Source organism: Fragaria vesca, linkage group LG5 (genome assembly GCF_000184155.1).
Source record: "Fragaria vesca subsp. vesca linkage group LG5, FraVesHawaii_1.0, whole genome shotgun sequence".
Lineage (NCBI taxonomy): Eukaryota > Viridiplantae > Streptophyta > Magnoliopsida > Rosales > Rosaceae > Fragaria > Fragaria vesca.
The window spans coordinates 9,979,438-9,992,754 of NC_020495.1; the positions used below are offsets into that span (position 1 = coordinate 9,979,438).

Below are 13,317 nucleotides of genomic sequence, written 5' to 3' on the forward strand. Positions count from 1 at the left end.
GCAAGCATAGATGTTCATAACTATCGGCAATCAATAGGGCTCGAGTGACTGACTGAATTTCAGTCCTCAAATTCAATACTGATTGCCACAACCAAAACTGTGTTTTTCTCAAAAACAAAACAAAAATTCAAAAGAAAAGATCTGACTATGAAACCCAAACCAGAGGGGCAGGAGATGAAATTGAGAAAGAGAGAAAGGCTACAAAGGAGCAGAGGTTTATATAGAAGATGTTTGGGAACCCTAGCATGGACTTTCAAGATTGGGCTTGAAAATTGGACTCATATAAAGCCCAATCTGAAATATAATGCTCCCAAGTCACAGCACAACTCAAACTCTTAAACCCCTTCGATCACAAAAACACAAAACCAAATGTCAGATTCATCAACATGGCAACAACAACAACAACAACCTCCATTGCCAAAACCATAACCAAACTCTACACTTGTAACAGAGGCTCTCTCTCTTCCACTCCCAGTCAATTGGGTTCATTTCAGTCTTCTTCATTGTCAAGCTCCTCTACTGCTGCAGCTTCCTCAGAACCTGAGTTTCAATCAGCAATCTCTTCCCAAGCTCCAGGTGGGGTTTTGTCTTCTGGGTCTGTTTCAATTTGCGCAAAGATTGAAGCTTTACTAATTACAGTTTTGCTTTGTGGGTTGTTTTCTTTGTTTAGAGAGGGAAAGGTCCAGATGGTCGAAATGGCTGCTGTTTCTTCCTGGAGCTATTACCTTTGGCCTTGGAACTTGGCAGATTGTCAGAAGGCAAGACAAGGTATTATGTTTTTTTCTCCTCCTTTGTTTCATTGCTTTGGAAATTCAAAGTTGAGGCTTTAGTAATTTGCAGTACGAAATGATACAAACCAAGTTGTAACAGGTATCAGACTAAGCAATTTGTAATACACACAAAAGCTATTGCGACATTATAGTTGCTTCAAATGTAACATGCATATTTCAGATAGTTGAGCGTTTTTATGGTTGTACTATAAGAAATGAGTCCGAACACTCGATAATTGATTCAACTGTGTACTCAACATAGCCATTGTTTCTGTGCTACAGATACAAATGCTGGAGTATAGACGGAAAAGGCTGGAGATGGAACCACTGCAATTTAACCATGTTTCTCCATCAACCAAAGAATTGGAGAATTTGGAGTTTAGGAGGGTGTTATGCAAAGGACATTTTGATGAGAAAGGTTCGATCTATGTGGGCCCTCGTTCAAGAAGCATTTCAGGAGTGACTGAAAATGGCTACTATGTCATTACACCCCTTTTGCCAGTTTCTGACGAAGCTGAGAGGTAGATGAAATTGGAGTTTCATAAATTCGCATGACCATGGTTACAATATATCTGCTATCATATCATACAATTTTCATATCTCTCTTTCAAATGTGTTAAAGTTGAGTTCTTAATAGGGTCTTCTACAGATTGAGCCATTGATCAGTCATCCATATTTCTGTTACAATTTCCCTGATCTTGATCCCATATTTTACAATGAATAACTATTCATATTTTCAAATCAAAAGGGATGTAATACTTCTGTATACCAAGGACTTTGAGTAATGTCTCTGCTCACATTGGTTCATCAATGTCAAGATCAGGCCTTATAGAAGTTAAAGTATCTCCTTGCTAAGCAAACTGTTCTGTATCAAAAATTTAGGGTTATAAGCTCTAACACTTCAAGGTCCCATAATCTTTCGCTCAAAATGGCATCTATGTATCGCTTCCGAAACTTTTGTTCCTCATTATGACTTCCAAAACAAATTACAATAGCTTTCCGGTTAGCTGCTGACTGTATTAAGTATTCTTCATCCAGTTCACAGCCGCCAATATTGGTCAATAGAGGATGGGTCCCCCGCAGTTGGAAAGAAAAGTCTTCAGAACTTCCACAAGATGATGAACAACCTTCTAACACAACACCCAGTATTGGCAAAGAGGAGGAAAGAGCATCTTGGTGGAGGTTCTGGACAAAGAAGCCTAAAGTTGTTGAGGTTATTTTCATTATGTCAGTGGTTGTTTTTCTGTGGTAGATATTACAGATTTTATTTTAACACTTCTTTTGTGCAATTTACAGGATCAACCCCCTACACAAGCTCCTGATGAAGTTGTTGGAGTAATTCGAGGGAGTGAAAAGCCTAGCATTTTTGTTCCACCAAATGATCCAAACTCTGGTCAATGGTTCTATGTTGATGTTCCTGCAATTGCTCGTACATTTGGACTTCCTGAGGATACTATTTACATTGAGGACATACATGAAGATGTCAATCCTAGTAATCCGTATCCACTTCCAAAAGATGGCAGTACCTTGATTCGGAGTTCAGTCATGCCTCAGGACCATCTGAATTATACTTTGACATGGTAATCTATTGCACCTTGCACTGTCATGTTTTTAAACATGCAGATCTGGTTGCATCATGATATGAGTAACTTATTTGCAAACATAGCAAAGTGATTAATTGTCATGTTCACATAGTCTGTCTTTTCTGGTCATGTGATGTGCTAATTGCGTCATTGCTAACAGACTTTCCCTTCTGTTTAGTAATGAGATGATGATGCTAAAAAGTAAGCATGTAGAATTTCCATGACAGCTGCAGTCTCTTATATTACCTCTGACATTGATTTCAATTTGGATAGGTATTCTCTCTCTGCAGCAGTTACGTTTATGGCTTTCAAGAGACTAAGACCAAAAAAGATACGCAGATAACAGAGACTCCATTGTAAGATCCTGATCCTCTCTATCTTGAGTCTCTGTTTAAATGAAAATGTTGATTTAAGAATGTTAAGCTGTGAAGTAAATGCTGGAATGGCAGCCATAAAGTTTATTATCATCAGCAAATAACGTCGTCAACATCTGAAGAGTATAACTAGCGGTGTTGGTGTGTAATAATCGTCTCCCTTTCTATTGCAGGAGTGATATCCACACAAGTCACAGCAAGCATTTTAGAATACAAGAGAAACAAGAAACTGTTTGTACCTTTTCTTTCTCCGTTTTTGTTCTGGCGCAGAAAGATGTCTTCGGAAGGAGTAGACAAAGCATGTATGAAATTGACTACTGTAACGTGGTCTAGGATATTTGGGAACAAGGAAGGCCAAACCGTTTTCTTTTCTTTGGAAAAGGGATGGTCAAATTACGAATCATTAGGTTTAGAAGTTTACAGAGAAGAGTAAGGTTTTTCAGTTGTTACTTGTTACCATCCCCTCATCTTCGTCAGAACGAGTGAGATTCGGCTTGTTGCCTTATCTTCATGTTGCAGCATAATAAAGAAGAAAAGCATTCATTCATTAATGCCGGTGAGATAATGATAAGAAAATTTGATTTCTGTTTACCATGTGATGCTCTGCATTGTATCAGATTGTTTTGCATTCCGTACTAGAGATTCAACAAATTCAGATATCCAACCCCGTTGGCATATTACATCGTATCGATTTGAGAACATGCTATGCCAAATCTCCGATCTAAGTTGTAGGACTGAGGACTCATTTCTGCCCATTCAGTGTCAAAACCTAAAAAGATGATCTCCATAGTTCAAGTGAAAAAAGAATTCACAAGTAAACCGAACAGGGGAAAGAGTGATTTCATTTGATCTTTGCACTGTACAAAGTAGTATATGACAAGAGAGCACTGCTAAATGGATACAAATCAAAGAATTCCTAGACTCACTATTATCAGCAACCAAATGGGAAAACAAAACCCTATCATAAGGAATAGCCTAAAGAATAAAATGAATACGTAACTAACAAAACCAGAGGGTAAGAAACTAACAAAATCGGAGGGTAAAAGAAAAACAAAATTATGTCATGATATACATCTTATCAACAAAGGAGAAAGAGTCAACCCAGCATGGATTGCCTTCAACAATGCCACAAACTTGAACCGACTCTCTTCAGAAAACCACTTGAGTTTCCAGGTCATAGAGCCTGAAGCTGTGTTTATGTCATTTTCACCTGGGTCTTCTTTCCCAGCCTTGGGTGTGGAGAATTCCGACATTGCACACTCAACAGCTATGGTTAAAAACCGACTTTCCCTGGTCTCGACAACCTGAAAAGACAGCGTCACCACAAACATATGAACTATGGAAATCAAGAATGAACAGGTGCTGATTTCATGGATGTTAAAGCAATTACGATGAAATTTCAAGAAAATGGTTCAGTGAATTAAAGGCATTACCAGCTCAGATATGTCAGCAATGGAGCAACACAAGTCGAGTGAAAAATATGGAGGTAGAGGCGTATCCACTGATAAAGAGCTAAACTGCATGAGGTCTTCAAAGCACACAAATAAATGCTCTCCAGCCACAAATATTGATCTTGAAAGCCATGATCCATCTATGAGATGTAAATTTCAAATGAGGGTTGCAAAAGAAAATTTGGAAGGAAAACAGCTAAATAGGTCATGAATTCTTCAGAATTTGAATAGGTAAGTTAAGTCCTTTGAACTCCATTGTATCCCTTCAAAGAATGTACTTAAATATATCATACCTTCAACATTACTACACCAAAACTGCACCATAGAATACTGGAATATGCTCAGTTTAGAACCTCCACATATTTGTTTCTCAAACAATCTGACCTGAACCTGCTCCAAACTGCCATTTAAATTTCCAAAACCACAGTCTATCATAACAAAGAAATAGATATATGCACATTTCTATGAACTAACAAGACATATGCATACTGCATACATGGATATCATTCAAAAAAAAAAAAAAAAATACATGGATACATGCAAGACAATAGGTATTTCCAACTAATATGTTTAGGAAAATGAAAGTAACTACCTTCTCAAACAAAATTTATCGATTGGAGAATAAGAATCGATAACTGTTAAAGTCGAAAGTAATTGTCTGGAACTTTCAATGCTTCTGGTTTTAAACAGGTAGGTTGCGCTCTCCCCGAAAAACACCCTAAGCGAACAGGCAAAAGATTGTTAGGGAACTGTCAAGTGTCATCTCTGCTAAAAGTACCTTATTCACTAACCTCACAACCTGAAGTCCTAAGCTAACTACCACTTCTCTTATGTCTTCAACACTATGAGAACCCTGCAAATTCAAGATAGTGCCTGCAAAACATGATCAACATCAAGACCAGCTCTCAAAAAGTTAACCAAACAGCGAGGGAATCTTCAAGTAACGATCGCTTGAGGATAAGAAAATGAGATACAAATCACTAGCAAAGACCTTGAAACCCAACCTGATCCATCACCTCCAGTACCAATTAGTAGCACATACACTTTGTTTTCACTGCTCAGCAAGACAGCTACTTCTCTGCAAGTAAAACATGAGATATAAGCGCAGAAAAGGGCCGGTGCTTGACTCCACATAAGATACCCATTAACAAAAAGACCACATCATCGTAAGCTTGAAGTATGTTTATCCCATAAAAAGAGAACATATTTACGTTATCTATTGGACTGTCATAATGGAAATATCAAAAGTATGTACTACACACTCATAAAAGAGTAAACATGTATATGACACGAAACTATTTATCAAGTATAAAACACGTGTAATTTATCGAAGCCTTTCACCAACATCAAAATAATAACAGTAGTGCAAGACCAAACTTCAAAACAAAGAAACCCAAATCATGCAAGAGAATAAAACAGTCAGTGACCAGTATACAGGAGAAAACAAATGAAAAGGTGATATAATTTTAGCGAAAAGCTATCTCCACCTAACATTGACAAATTCTCTATACTTACATGTACAATATCAGGCTTGAAAATCAAGGAAAGGTTTACCTTTCTCTATATAAGGAATCCTGCTCAAGTATACAATAGCAGCGTATGTACTGCTTGCAAATTTCATTATTTCCCATGTCTGCAACACTCTTTTTGAAATAGTCCTCAATAAATTCATCACTCCTTGAAGAGCAACACTCTGCCCCAGAAGATCCAGTATTATCATTTGGAAGTGGGATATTACTTGTATTTGCCACCATCTGGTTCTTACCAATAACTTCATCAAAGTTAACCCCATAAAAAGATCGACTCTCTTGCTCATCTTCCAGTTTCGTTATATGATTTTCCATACTACCATTTATTGTTGGTAATGTTTCTACTTGCCTAACCATAATTTCGTCTTCTAGTAGAGTAACAACTCTTCTTTTTATTTTCTGTCTGTGTTTTGTCCTCTCTAAATCACCTTCTTCATCAACAAAATGAGCAATCTCACCATCATGAGTGTGACCTGGAACACTGGCATGTGATTGCAGCGACTGGTCTGAGTTTGAAATTTTCTCTGCACCTATTCCAACTGAACTCCTGTCACTTCCTCTTACAGGTGGAACCTCATATCTCATGTCATACAACCTAAAAGGATCTGAAGACAGATTTTCTTCCACACTCTTATTTAGTAGCTGATGACCTTCAGGAATGGAGTGCCTAGACTCACAGTGGTCATCTTCACTGCAGCTCGTATTACTATCAGAAGATGCCACTGAAAATGACTCTGCAGACAACTGTAAAATTTCTTCCTCTAAGTTATGACGACGATGAAGAATGTCCTTTTGATAATGAGGTGGCGATCCCGGGAACACAGACGATGAGCGAGATTCAGAAATATCATCTATAGAACTCAACGACATACTCAAATTTTCCACCATCCTACGACCTTTTTGACTGGTGAATATGTGACCATGGAAACTTTTTGCTTGTAAAGGGACATTACTCGTTCCTTCATGTGAATTGTCTTTTAGGGTATCCTTGGCGAAACCAGCATTCCCCAAGGAACCAATTTGATCAAAGTGATGGGCATGCAGACCAGTGGACATATCCAAGAAAGAACTATCTGAATCTAAAACATTTGTACTTCTCTCATCTCCTGAGGAATGTGCGTAATCTGAAATAAATCTGGAGTTGACACCAAGCTGCATCCAGCTTGCCTTTTCTTTTATATAATTTTCCTTGCCACTATGCAGTGTCATCCCACCATGCCTATTGTTGTCCACAGAATCCTCAGGAGCATGATCCAACCATTCTTTGAACTCCCGCAACCAAAGAACAGAGCGCTCCTTTTTCATTAGCTCTACTCTAGTCATCAAATCAACAATTTCAGCTTCATCATCAGATATAACAAGTTCTTCTCTGCTTTGAATCTCATTGTCACAAGACGCAGACTCCTGATCAGAACATAGAGATGTGCTCCCTTCTTCACTTACAATGGAAGCAAGACGTGACACCTTTTTCTGCAATATAGGATCATGTAAGACATCATAAATGTCCAGTCAACAATAGAGTAGATGATAATACACATAGCAGAAATATTTTTATCAAAAGTGAAAAAGATCCATTGAATACAGAAATCTTTTCCAAACACAGGATTAAATTTGCTTATCAAGTGTCTAAAGTAAGGCATGTTCACTTCAAGTGTAGTGGTAACCAGTAAATATGCTTCTCTACAGATGAGTGCAAAAATATCCCAACAGCTTTAACAAGGGCTTACCCTTCTTCTGTTGATACTTGCATCTCCTTTATCATCACACTTTGCAGGGGAATAAAACCCAAAGCTTGCAGGTCGCTTCTGTCTACTTGCAATAATTAGTTGCCTCTTCCAGAACTCTCTGGTGCTGATTTCCTTATCATCTAACTTCAACTATTCAGCCATACAACAGAGAGAAAACAAGTAAGAAAGATGAAAATGAAATGAATGCTTCAAATCTTAGACCGGTCACAACTAAACAGAGAGAGTCTAGGGAGATATTAAATAAATTATAACTTACTTTTTCGGGATTAGAGAAATAGCTGAATACTTGTGACCGATACCAACTGGCACAACATAATGGATTCCCTTCCAACCACAAGCTTTGTAGAGATGGAAGACCACCAAGGAACTCTAACTCTGAAAAATTGGAAATAATATTGTAGGAAACATCAAGCGCTTCAAGTGACTTCAAATTCTCAATCCCACGCAATGAAGATAGAGCATTGTTCCTCAAAACAAGTTTAATTAGTCGAGAGGTGACCTGCATGGTCCAACAAAATTGGAGTATGAGTCCAAATCTAAGTCCTAGATTAAACATAAATAAACTACACCAAAACAACTGGGATTATCACTTCTGTGTAAACTTGTATGATTACTTCTTTAATTTTGATTCCAAATGCCCAATTTTAACGTTTATATATATATGTAGAGTAAATTTTAGTACCTCACCGATTGACGCAATCGTTCTCAGATGATTGAAACCAAGGTCTAGGTGTTTTAATTTGCCACACTTGCGAAGATTGTCAACCATTGCAAACTTGTTTCGGCTCAGGTCAAGAGTTTCCACTACGGGAAGTAGTTGCAAAGACTCATCCATCAGAACCAGGCCATTACAAGCACACGAAACAAATGACAACCGGTTCCACACCGGCGAGTGCTTAATCTCTGCAATTCTACTCGCAAACACATGCCGCAGAGCATCCTGACATGCATTATTCACATCAATCAGCACATGATAGCTACTATAGATACTTGCATTGTAAACGAAAATACGAAAATCGACACGAAATTCAGTTAATGCATAAAAATTTGTAAACTAAACTCGGAAGAGTGAACAAGAAGTAAATAGTAAATTGAAAGCAAAAAATGAATTGAACTCACAGTGGAATTGTGACAGACGATCTTCTCCAAGGTGTGCCTCAACTCGAGCAGACCTTTCGCCGCCGACGTGGACAAATCGCATCCGCGAAGCTCCAAAACCCTAAGCCTCCCGAACGGCCAAAACGACAGCGGCGTGGGGTCCCTACCGGGAGCCGGCAGCACCGAGACGACCTTAAGCGAGGTAAGGAGCCTAAGAATCCTCCGAAGCTGCTCGAGCGCGCGGTGGTCGCCGAGGTCGGAAACATAGGCTCGGAGATAATCTACCGGAGCGCCGGCGAGGAGGCTCTCGAGCTCGTGCAAGGCCTCGAGGCGCGAGTGGACGTAGTGGAAGCCGGCTGGGTTGAGCTTCAGCACTAACGAGCCGTCGATCAGAGAGCCGGCGTGCTTCTCCACAAACTGGACCAGCTTCTCCAGGTAGCGATCTCCGGTCACAATCGCCATCTCAGTCCCGGCGGCGAGGTCAATTTCGGAATTTCACGACGCGGAATCGCATCCTCTGTGTAGGAATGGGAATAGTCTAGAGAGAGAAAGAGGGAAGGTTTTTAGAGAGAGGAAGAAGAAGAGGCATGGAGGGAGAGGTGGTGGCTGGAGGACACGACGGTTATAATGATTGGGTTTAGTGATCTCGATCTTCGGGAATTAACAAAAATACAAAAAAAAACAAGAAAAATTGGCAAGGCGTAATAATATGGGGACACCTGGCCTACATGCAGTCAATCAGCTGTGGGACCCGCCACGCGTTTGTATGTTAACGTGTTACAGTTCTATGGCAGCTGCCAACTGACTCTCGCGGTTCTCCGGTAGCCCGTTTATTTTTACCCATCCCGGTAACTTCGATACATCAAGCTAATGTTATAGTGTTAATGTTTACGTCCAGCGAAAATTCTTCTATGCACCATCTAACGACTTATATGTAATATTTTAATTCAGTAATTCACATCGTATTATCATGTATATATACTAATACCATTAATAAAATTGAAACAAAAAAAAATAGTTATAAATGTTTCCAACACATGAGATGAGAAACCGAGGTTGAAGAAGATGTACTTTTATCATGGGTGCTTAATTTGATCGGATTAAAAATGAAAATGAAAAAAAAGAATTTACGTTCTCTAGTCTTCGTTCGATCTTTGGATACGGTGATTTAAGCATTTGCACATTAATAATGCAAATGCACGTTGGTGCGTAGAATCCGTTCAGCTGCTTTTGCTAGGGTTTCACTTTCACAGCTTGTTTCCTCTAAGTTGAAGGCAGATGGAGAAACCTACCTTTGTATGCTCTAACCAGAAAGTGTGGAAGTGTAGATGAAAAGGAAATCTGCAGCTTCATGTGGTTTGGTTTGGTCCAAAATGGATACGTGATCAGGGCAATCAAACGTGAACTACACACCCAATTGTCAGTCATATTATGTGTAATGTTGCACAATCTGTCTACATTCCACTTGATTGGATTGTACTTATGTTTTCCACATGTAGGCACACACAAAGTGTTCATATAGTATGTCCCTATTGTCAAATCATTCCCAATTCCTTTGCAGTTTTGAGTAATGTAATGAAGAGAATTCGACATTACCTGTTACTTTGCTTGTGTGGTCTTTAGAGTACATACGAGGGATATTTTTGAAATGTATCTATAAGCTCACTACTCTCTATATACAGCGTCATTTTAAGGCTTTAGTTGACTTTCTCGCCAAGGCGCCTCTTCTCTTCGTCAACTTGTTCAAGCAACGCTTCTAGTTCTGCTTCTGTTAGGCCCTCTAACCTCTTCTGCACATCCAGAAATTTGACCCCATTGGGTTTTCAGTGAATAGCATAATCATGTACACAAAAATAAAAATAAAAATAAGACAGTCATTAGATGAGTGAAGGCTAAAGATCAGTTTGAACAGCTGCAGTGTGGTCTTAAGCTATAACTTCATTGCTGTGGAGTTTCTAATTAGACACTGCCTACAGGTTTCAGGCATCAGATGAATTCTTATTAGGAGTAAATTCCACTGATGTAGACAAACTTCAAACTTTAATAAAAGTTTCTTACTATGAAACCAGATTATGATTATCTATGAAACTTTTGGGAAATATGCCAGCTAATAACTTGTTAAACATGTACTTCAGCTCACATTAGCATACTTATCTTTTGTTCTTAATATTCTTAATATTGACAGCAAAGTAGTAGCAGCAATACTAGATGTTAACAGGAAACTCATTTGAATATGGAACAACATGCAAGTGTTTATAATCAATCTGTTCTATGAAATAAGTTGGGGTACAATATAAGGAAAAGCAGTGCACGACCCTTTATATAGTTCTACTTTCACTATGACCCAAATCCAACTCATTGCACATTTGAAAAGCAAGCAGATAGAGAGGTGGAGATTCTTAACTGTGGTTAAAATTTAATGCAGAAAAAAAAAATTACCTCCATGACTGCGCTTTCATAGTCACGCAATTGCTGTGCATATGTCATTTCCTTATTAGAAACTCGAAAAATATAAGTGGAAATCCATCCAATCGTAAGGCCCAACACCAGTACCAGTTGAACGACATTTCCTGCTTGTAATGGATCAACTCCTACAAACTGCATATAACATTTTAGCAAGAGTTACAGGACTGGAATATGCTAACTTAAGGAATGAGTTGTTTAAAATTCAGTACCTCTAATCCACTTTTCAAGCCAACGCCTAGTGCAGTTACTCCAACTCCAATCAATATAACATCTTTCCTTGAGTATCCAAAAGATTTTTGCTTCTAAAACATAACAACAACAAGACATGTAACTAGATTGTAGAAAGAGTGAAAGCACACAAAATCTGTCAACAGATGACATCCAAAGCCATAACCTCGTTGAACCAAAATTCACATCTTTAGCCTTCACTGAGATCCCCTTAACATGTTGGGATTTGCGTTGTTGATAGTGAAATCATTATTCTACTCAAGTTTTCAGCTGTTAGAGATATGGTTTTTACTTGAAGTAAAAACTCGATATACACATATTTGTCTCGTCACTAAAAGTACCAATTAAGTAAATATATACTGAAATATAACTCCTGGGCTGGTTTAAAATGCAGGAAGCAAGAATCATACTTCATACACCATGTTAGTTGCACATGCATACCTTGGCATTATCAGGGGAGTTCTCTTCACCCCCATTAGAGTTCGAAGAACTACTTCTGGGGATGGTAAAGATCACCTTTTTCGACTTCATTTTGTTTATTCCGTCGGAACCTTTACCCCAGAAAAGGGACATCTCCTTTCTACATAAGCTGTGTGTTGCAGCTCTTCCTGATGATTTATAAGCAAAAAAAAAAAACTCAGCATTCACAGACAAATGACCAATGGATTCAATTCAAAGCAATAGACCTGTCAAATGTACCATAAATTAACAAATACTACAAACTAAAGGCAAGTCCTTTGGATTACGCCCAACTGACCTCTCACCAAACCAGCAAAAGCTCCAATCCTCAGTTGTGTCAATGGAAGAGCCGAGATGCCCATAAACGAAACGGGTCTTCTTTCACATAGTAAGCTACAATTTGTAGTATTTCCAAGTGGAAGAGATGCCATCCCTGCAATAATCTTCTTCACATGAACCCAAAGCATAAACCCAATTAAAAACACAATAAAATCAACTTTGAGCAGTAAAGGCACTTCCTTCTTATCTCTAAATTAAACTCATTTTGTCTGAGTTTCTTGGGTATTTCTTACTCAGAAACATATAGTTCAGTGGCTTAAAGTAGATATGAATAGAATGGGACTCCATCATTCAAAATAAGAAGGAGAAGAAGAGAGAGAGAGTAGTGGTACCTGGTAGAAGCGAGAGAGGTGAGTAACGGTTAATGGATTGCAGATGACTGGTACAGAAAGCTCTTCACTCACCCCTTACTCTGATTCTGCAATTTTGACGCGTCCACGTCCCCCGTGTTTGGTTTTTCACTTGTATTAATACACGATGTAATTTTAATCGTTTATAACAATTTATATATTTAACTATCAAAGCCCTTCCAATGAGGGATCCTTATTTTAAGCCATTTATAGGGATAGGACATTACACCAACTTCCCGATTATAATTTTACATCTCCACCGTTCATATCTTAAGTCTATATGAGTAGATCACCTCTACAAAATTTCATATGATTTGGTGATCGTTAAGGCTTTCAAAAGTTCAATTTAGTTTTAATGACCTTCAACGGTTTTAGTTTGTACATAAGCTGGACCGTTCCAAATCATTAAAACTAAATCAAACTTTTGAAAGTCTTAACGATCACCAAATCATATGAAATTTTGTAGAGGTGATCTACTCATATAGACCTAAGATATGAACGGTGGAGATGTAAAAATTCAATTGGGAAGTGGTGTAATGCCCTATCCCTAGAAAGTGGCCAAAAATATGGATCCCTCAATGGAAGGGGGCTGTATATACATGGCCTTTTTAATGAGGGATCCCTATTGTAAGCCATTTATAGGGATAGGGTATTACACCAACTTCCCGATTATAATTTTACATCTCCACCGTTCATATCTTAGGTCTATATGAGTATATCACCTCTACAAAATTTCATATGATTTGGTGATCGTTAAGGCTTTCAAAAGTTCAATTTAGTTTTAATAACCTTCAACGGTTTTAGTTTGACATAAGCTTGACCGTTCAAGATCATTAAAACTAAATCAAACTTTTGAAAGCCTTAACGATCACCAAATCATATGAAATTTTGTAGAGATGACCTACTCATATAGACCTAAGAT

General features: G+C 38.3%; 3 protein-coding genes across 3 annotated transcripts; 1 reads left to right on the top strand and 2 right to left on the bottom strand.

Annotated features, from left to right (window-relative positions):
• Window positions 1–318: 318 nt before the first annotated feature.
• Window positions 319–3,137, top strand: LOC101304285 (surfeit locus protein 1-like). The gene is made up of 7 exons (XM_004299471.1): window positions 319–576; window positions 671–768; window positions 1,053–1,291; window positions 1,809–1,983; window positions 2,067–2,350; window positions 2,627–2,709; window positions 2,901–3,137. The coding sequence occupies exons 1-6, from the start codon at window positions 387–389 to the stop codon at window positions 2,694–2,696; spliced, it is 1,056 nt and encodes a 351-aa protein (XP_004299519.1). The 5' UTR covers window positions 319–386; the 3' UTR covers window positions 2,697–2,709; window positions 2,901–3,137.
• Window positions 3,138–3,548: 411 nt separating this feature from the next.
• On the bottom strand, window positions 3,549–9,067 carry LOC101304577. The gene is made up of 11 exons (XM_004299472.1): window positions 8,575–9,067; window positions 8,138–8,395; window positions 7,712–7,954; window positions 7,435–7,584; window positions 5,733–7,177; window positions 5,183–5,256; window positions 4,970–5,051; window positions 4,771–4,896; window positions 4,472–4,578; window positions 4,161–4,318; window positions 3,549–4,031 (listed from the first exon to the last, which is right to left on the bottom strand). Exons 1-11 carry the CDS (start codon window positions 9,013–9,015, stop codon window positions 3,789–3,791), a joined length of 3,327 nt encoding a protein of 1,108 aa, XP_004299520.1. The 5' UTR covers window positions 9,016–9,067; the 3' UTR covers window positions 3,549–3,788.
• A 1,026-nt stretch (window positions 9,068–10,093) lies between these two features.
• LOC101304870 lies at window positions 10,094–12,418 on the bottom strand. The gene is made up of 6 exons (XM_004299473.1): window positions 12,378–12,418; window positions 12,005–12,152; window positions 11,689–11,855; window positions 11,229–11,321; window positions 10,993–11,151; window positions 10,094–10,343 (listed from the first exon to the last, which is right to left on the bottom strand). The coding sequence occupies exons 2-6, from the start codon at window positions 12,135–12,137 to the stop codon at window positions 10,251–10,253; spliced, it is 645 nt and encodes a 214-aa protein (XP_004299521.1). The 5' UTR covers window positions 12,138–12,152; window positions 12,378–12,418; the 3' UTR covers window positions 10,094–10,250.
• Between the last annotated feature and the right edge of the window lie 899 nt (window positions 12,419–13,317).

Coding starts and splice junctions, on each gene's coding strand:
- LOC101304285 (XM_004299471.1), top strand. CDS start 387: ATGGCAACAACAACAACAACAACCTCCATTGCCAAAACCATAACCAAA. Junction 577..670: donor AATCTCTTCCCAAGCTCCAG/GTGGGGTTTTGT, acceptor TTCTTTGTTTAG/AGAGGGAAAGGTCCAGATGG. Junction 769..1,052: donor TTGTCAGAAGGCAAGACAAG/GTATTATGTTTT, acceptor TCTGTGCTACAG/ATACAAATGCTGGAGTATAG.
- LOC101304577 (XM_004299472.1), bottom strand. CDS start 9,015: ATGGCGATTGTGACCGGAGATCGCTACCTGGAGAAGCTGGTCCAGTTT. Junction 8,396..8,574: donor TCGTCTGTCACAATTCCACT/GTGAGTTCAATT, acceptor AATGCATGTCAG/GATGCTCTGCGGCATGTGTT. Junction 7,178..7,434: donor CAAGTATCAACAGAAGAAGG/GTAAGCCCTTGT, acceptor CCTATATTGCAG/AAAAAGGTGTCACGTCTTGC.
- LOC101304870 (XM_004299473.1), bottom strand. CDS start 12,137: ATGGCATCTCTTCCACTTGGAAATACTACAAATTGTAGCTTACTATGT. Junction 11,856..12,004: donor TTTTGCTGGTTTGGTGAGAG/GTCAGTTGGGCG, acceptor ATAAATCATCAG/GAAGAGCTGCAACACACAGC. Junction 10,344..10,992: donor ATGAAAGCGCAGTCATGGAG/GTAATTTTTTTT, acceptor CTGGATGTGCAG/AAGAGGTTAGAGGGCCTAAC.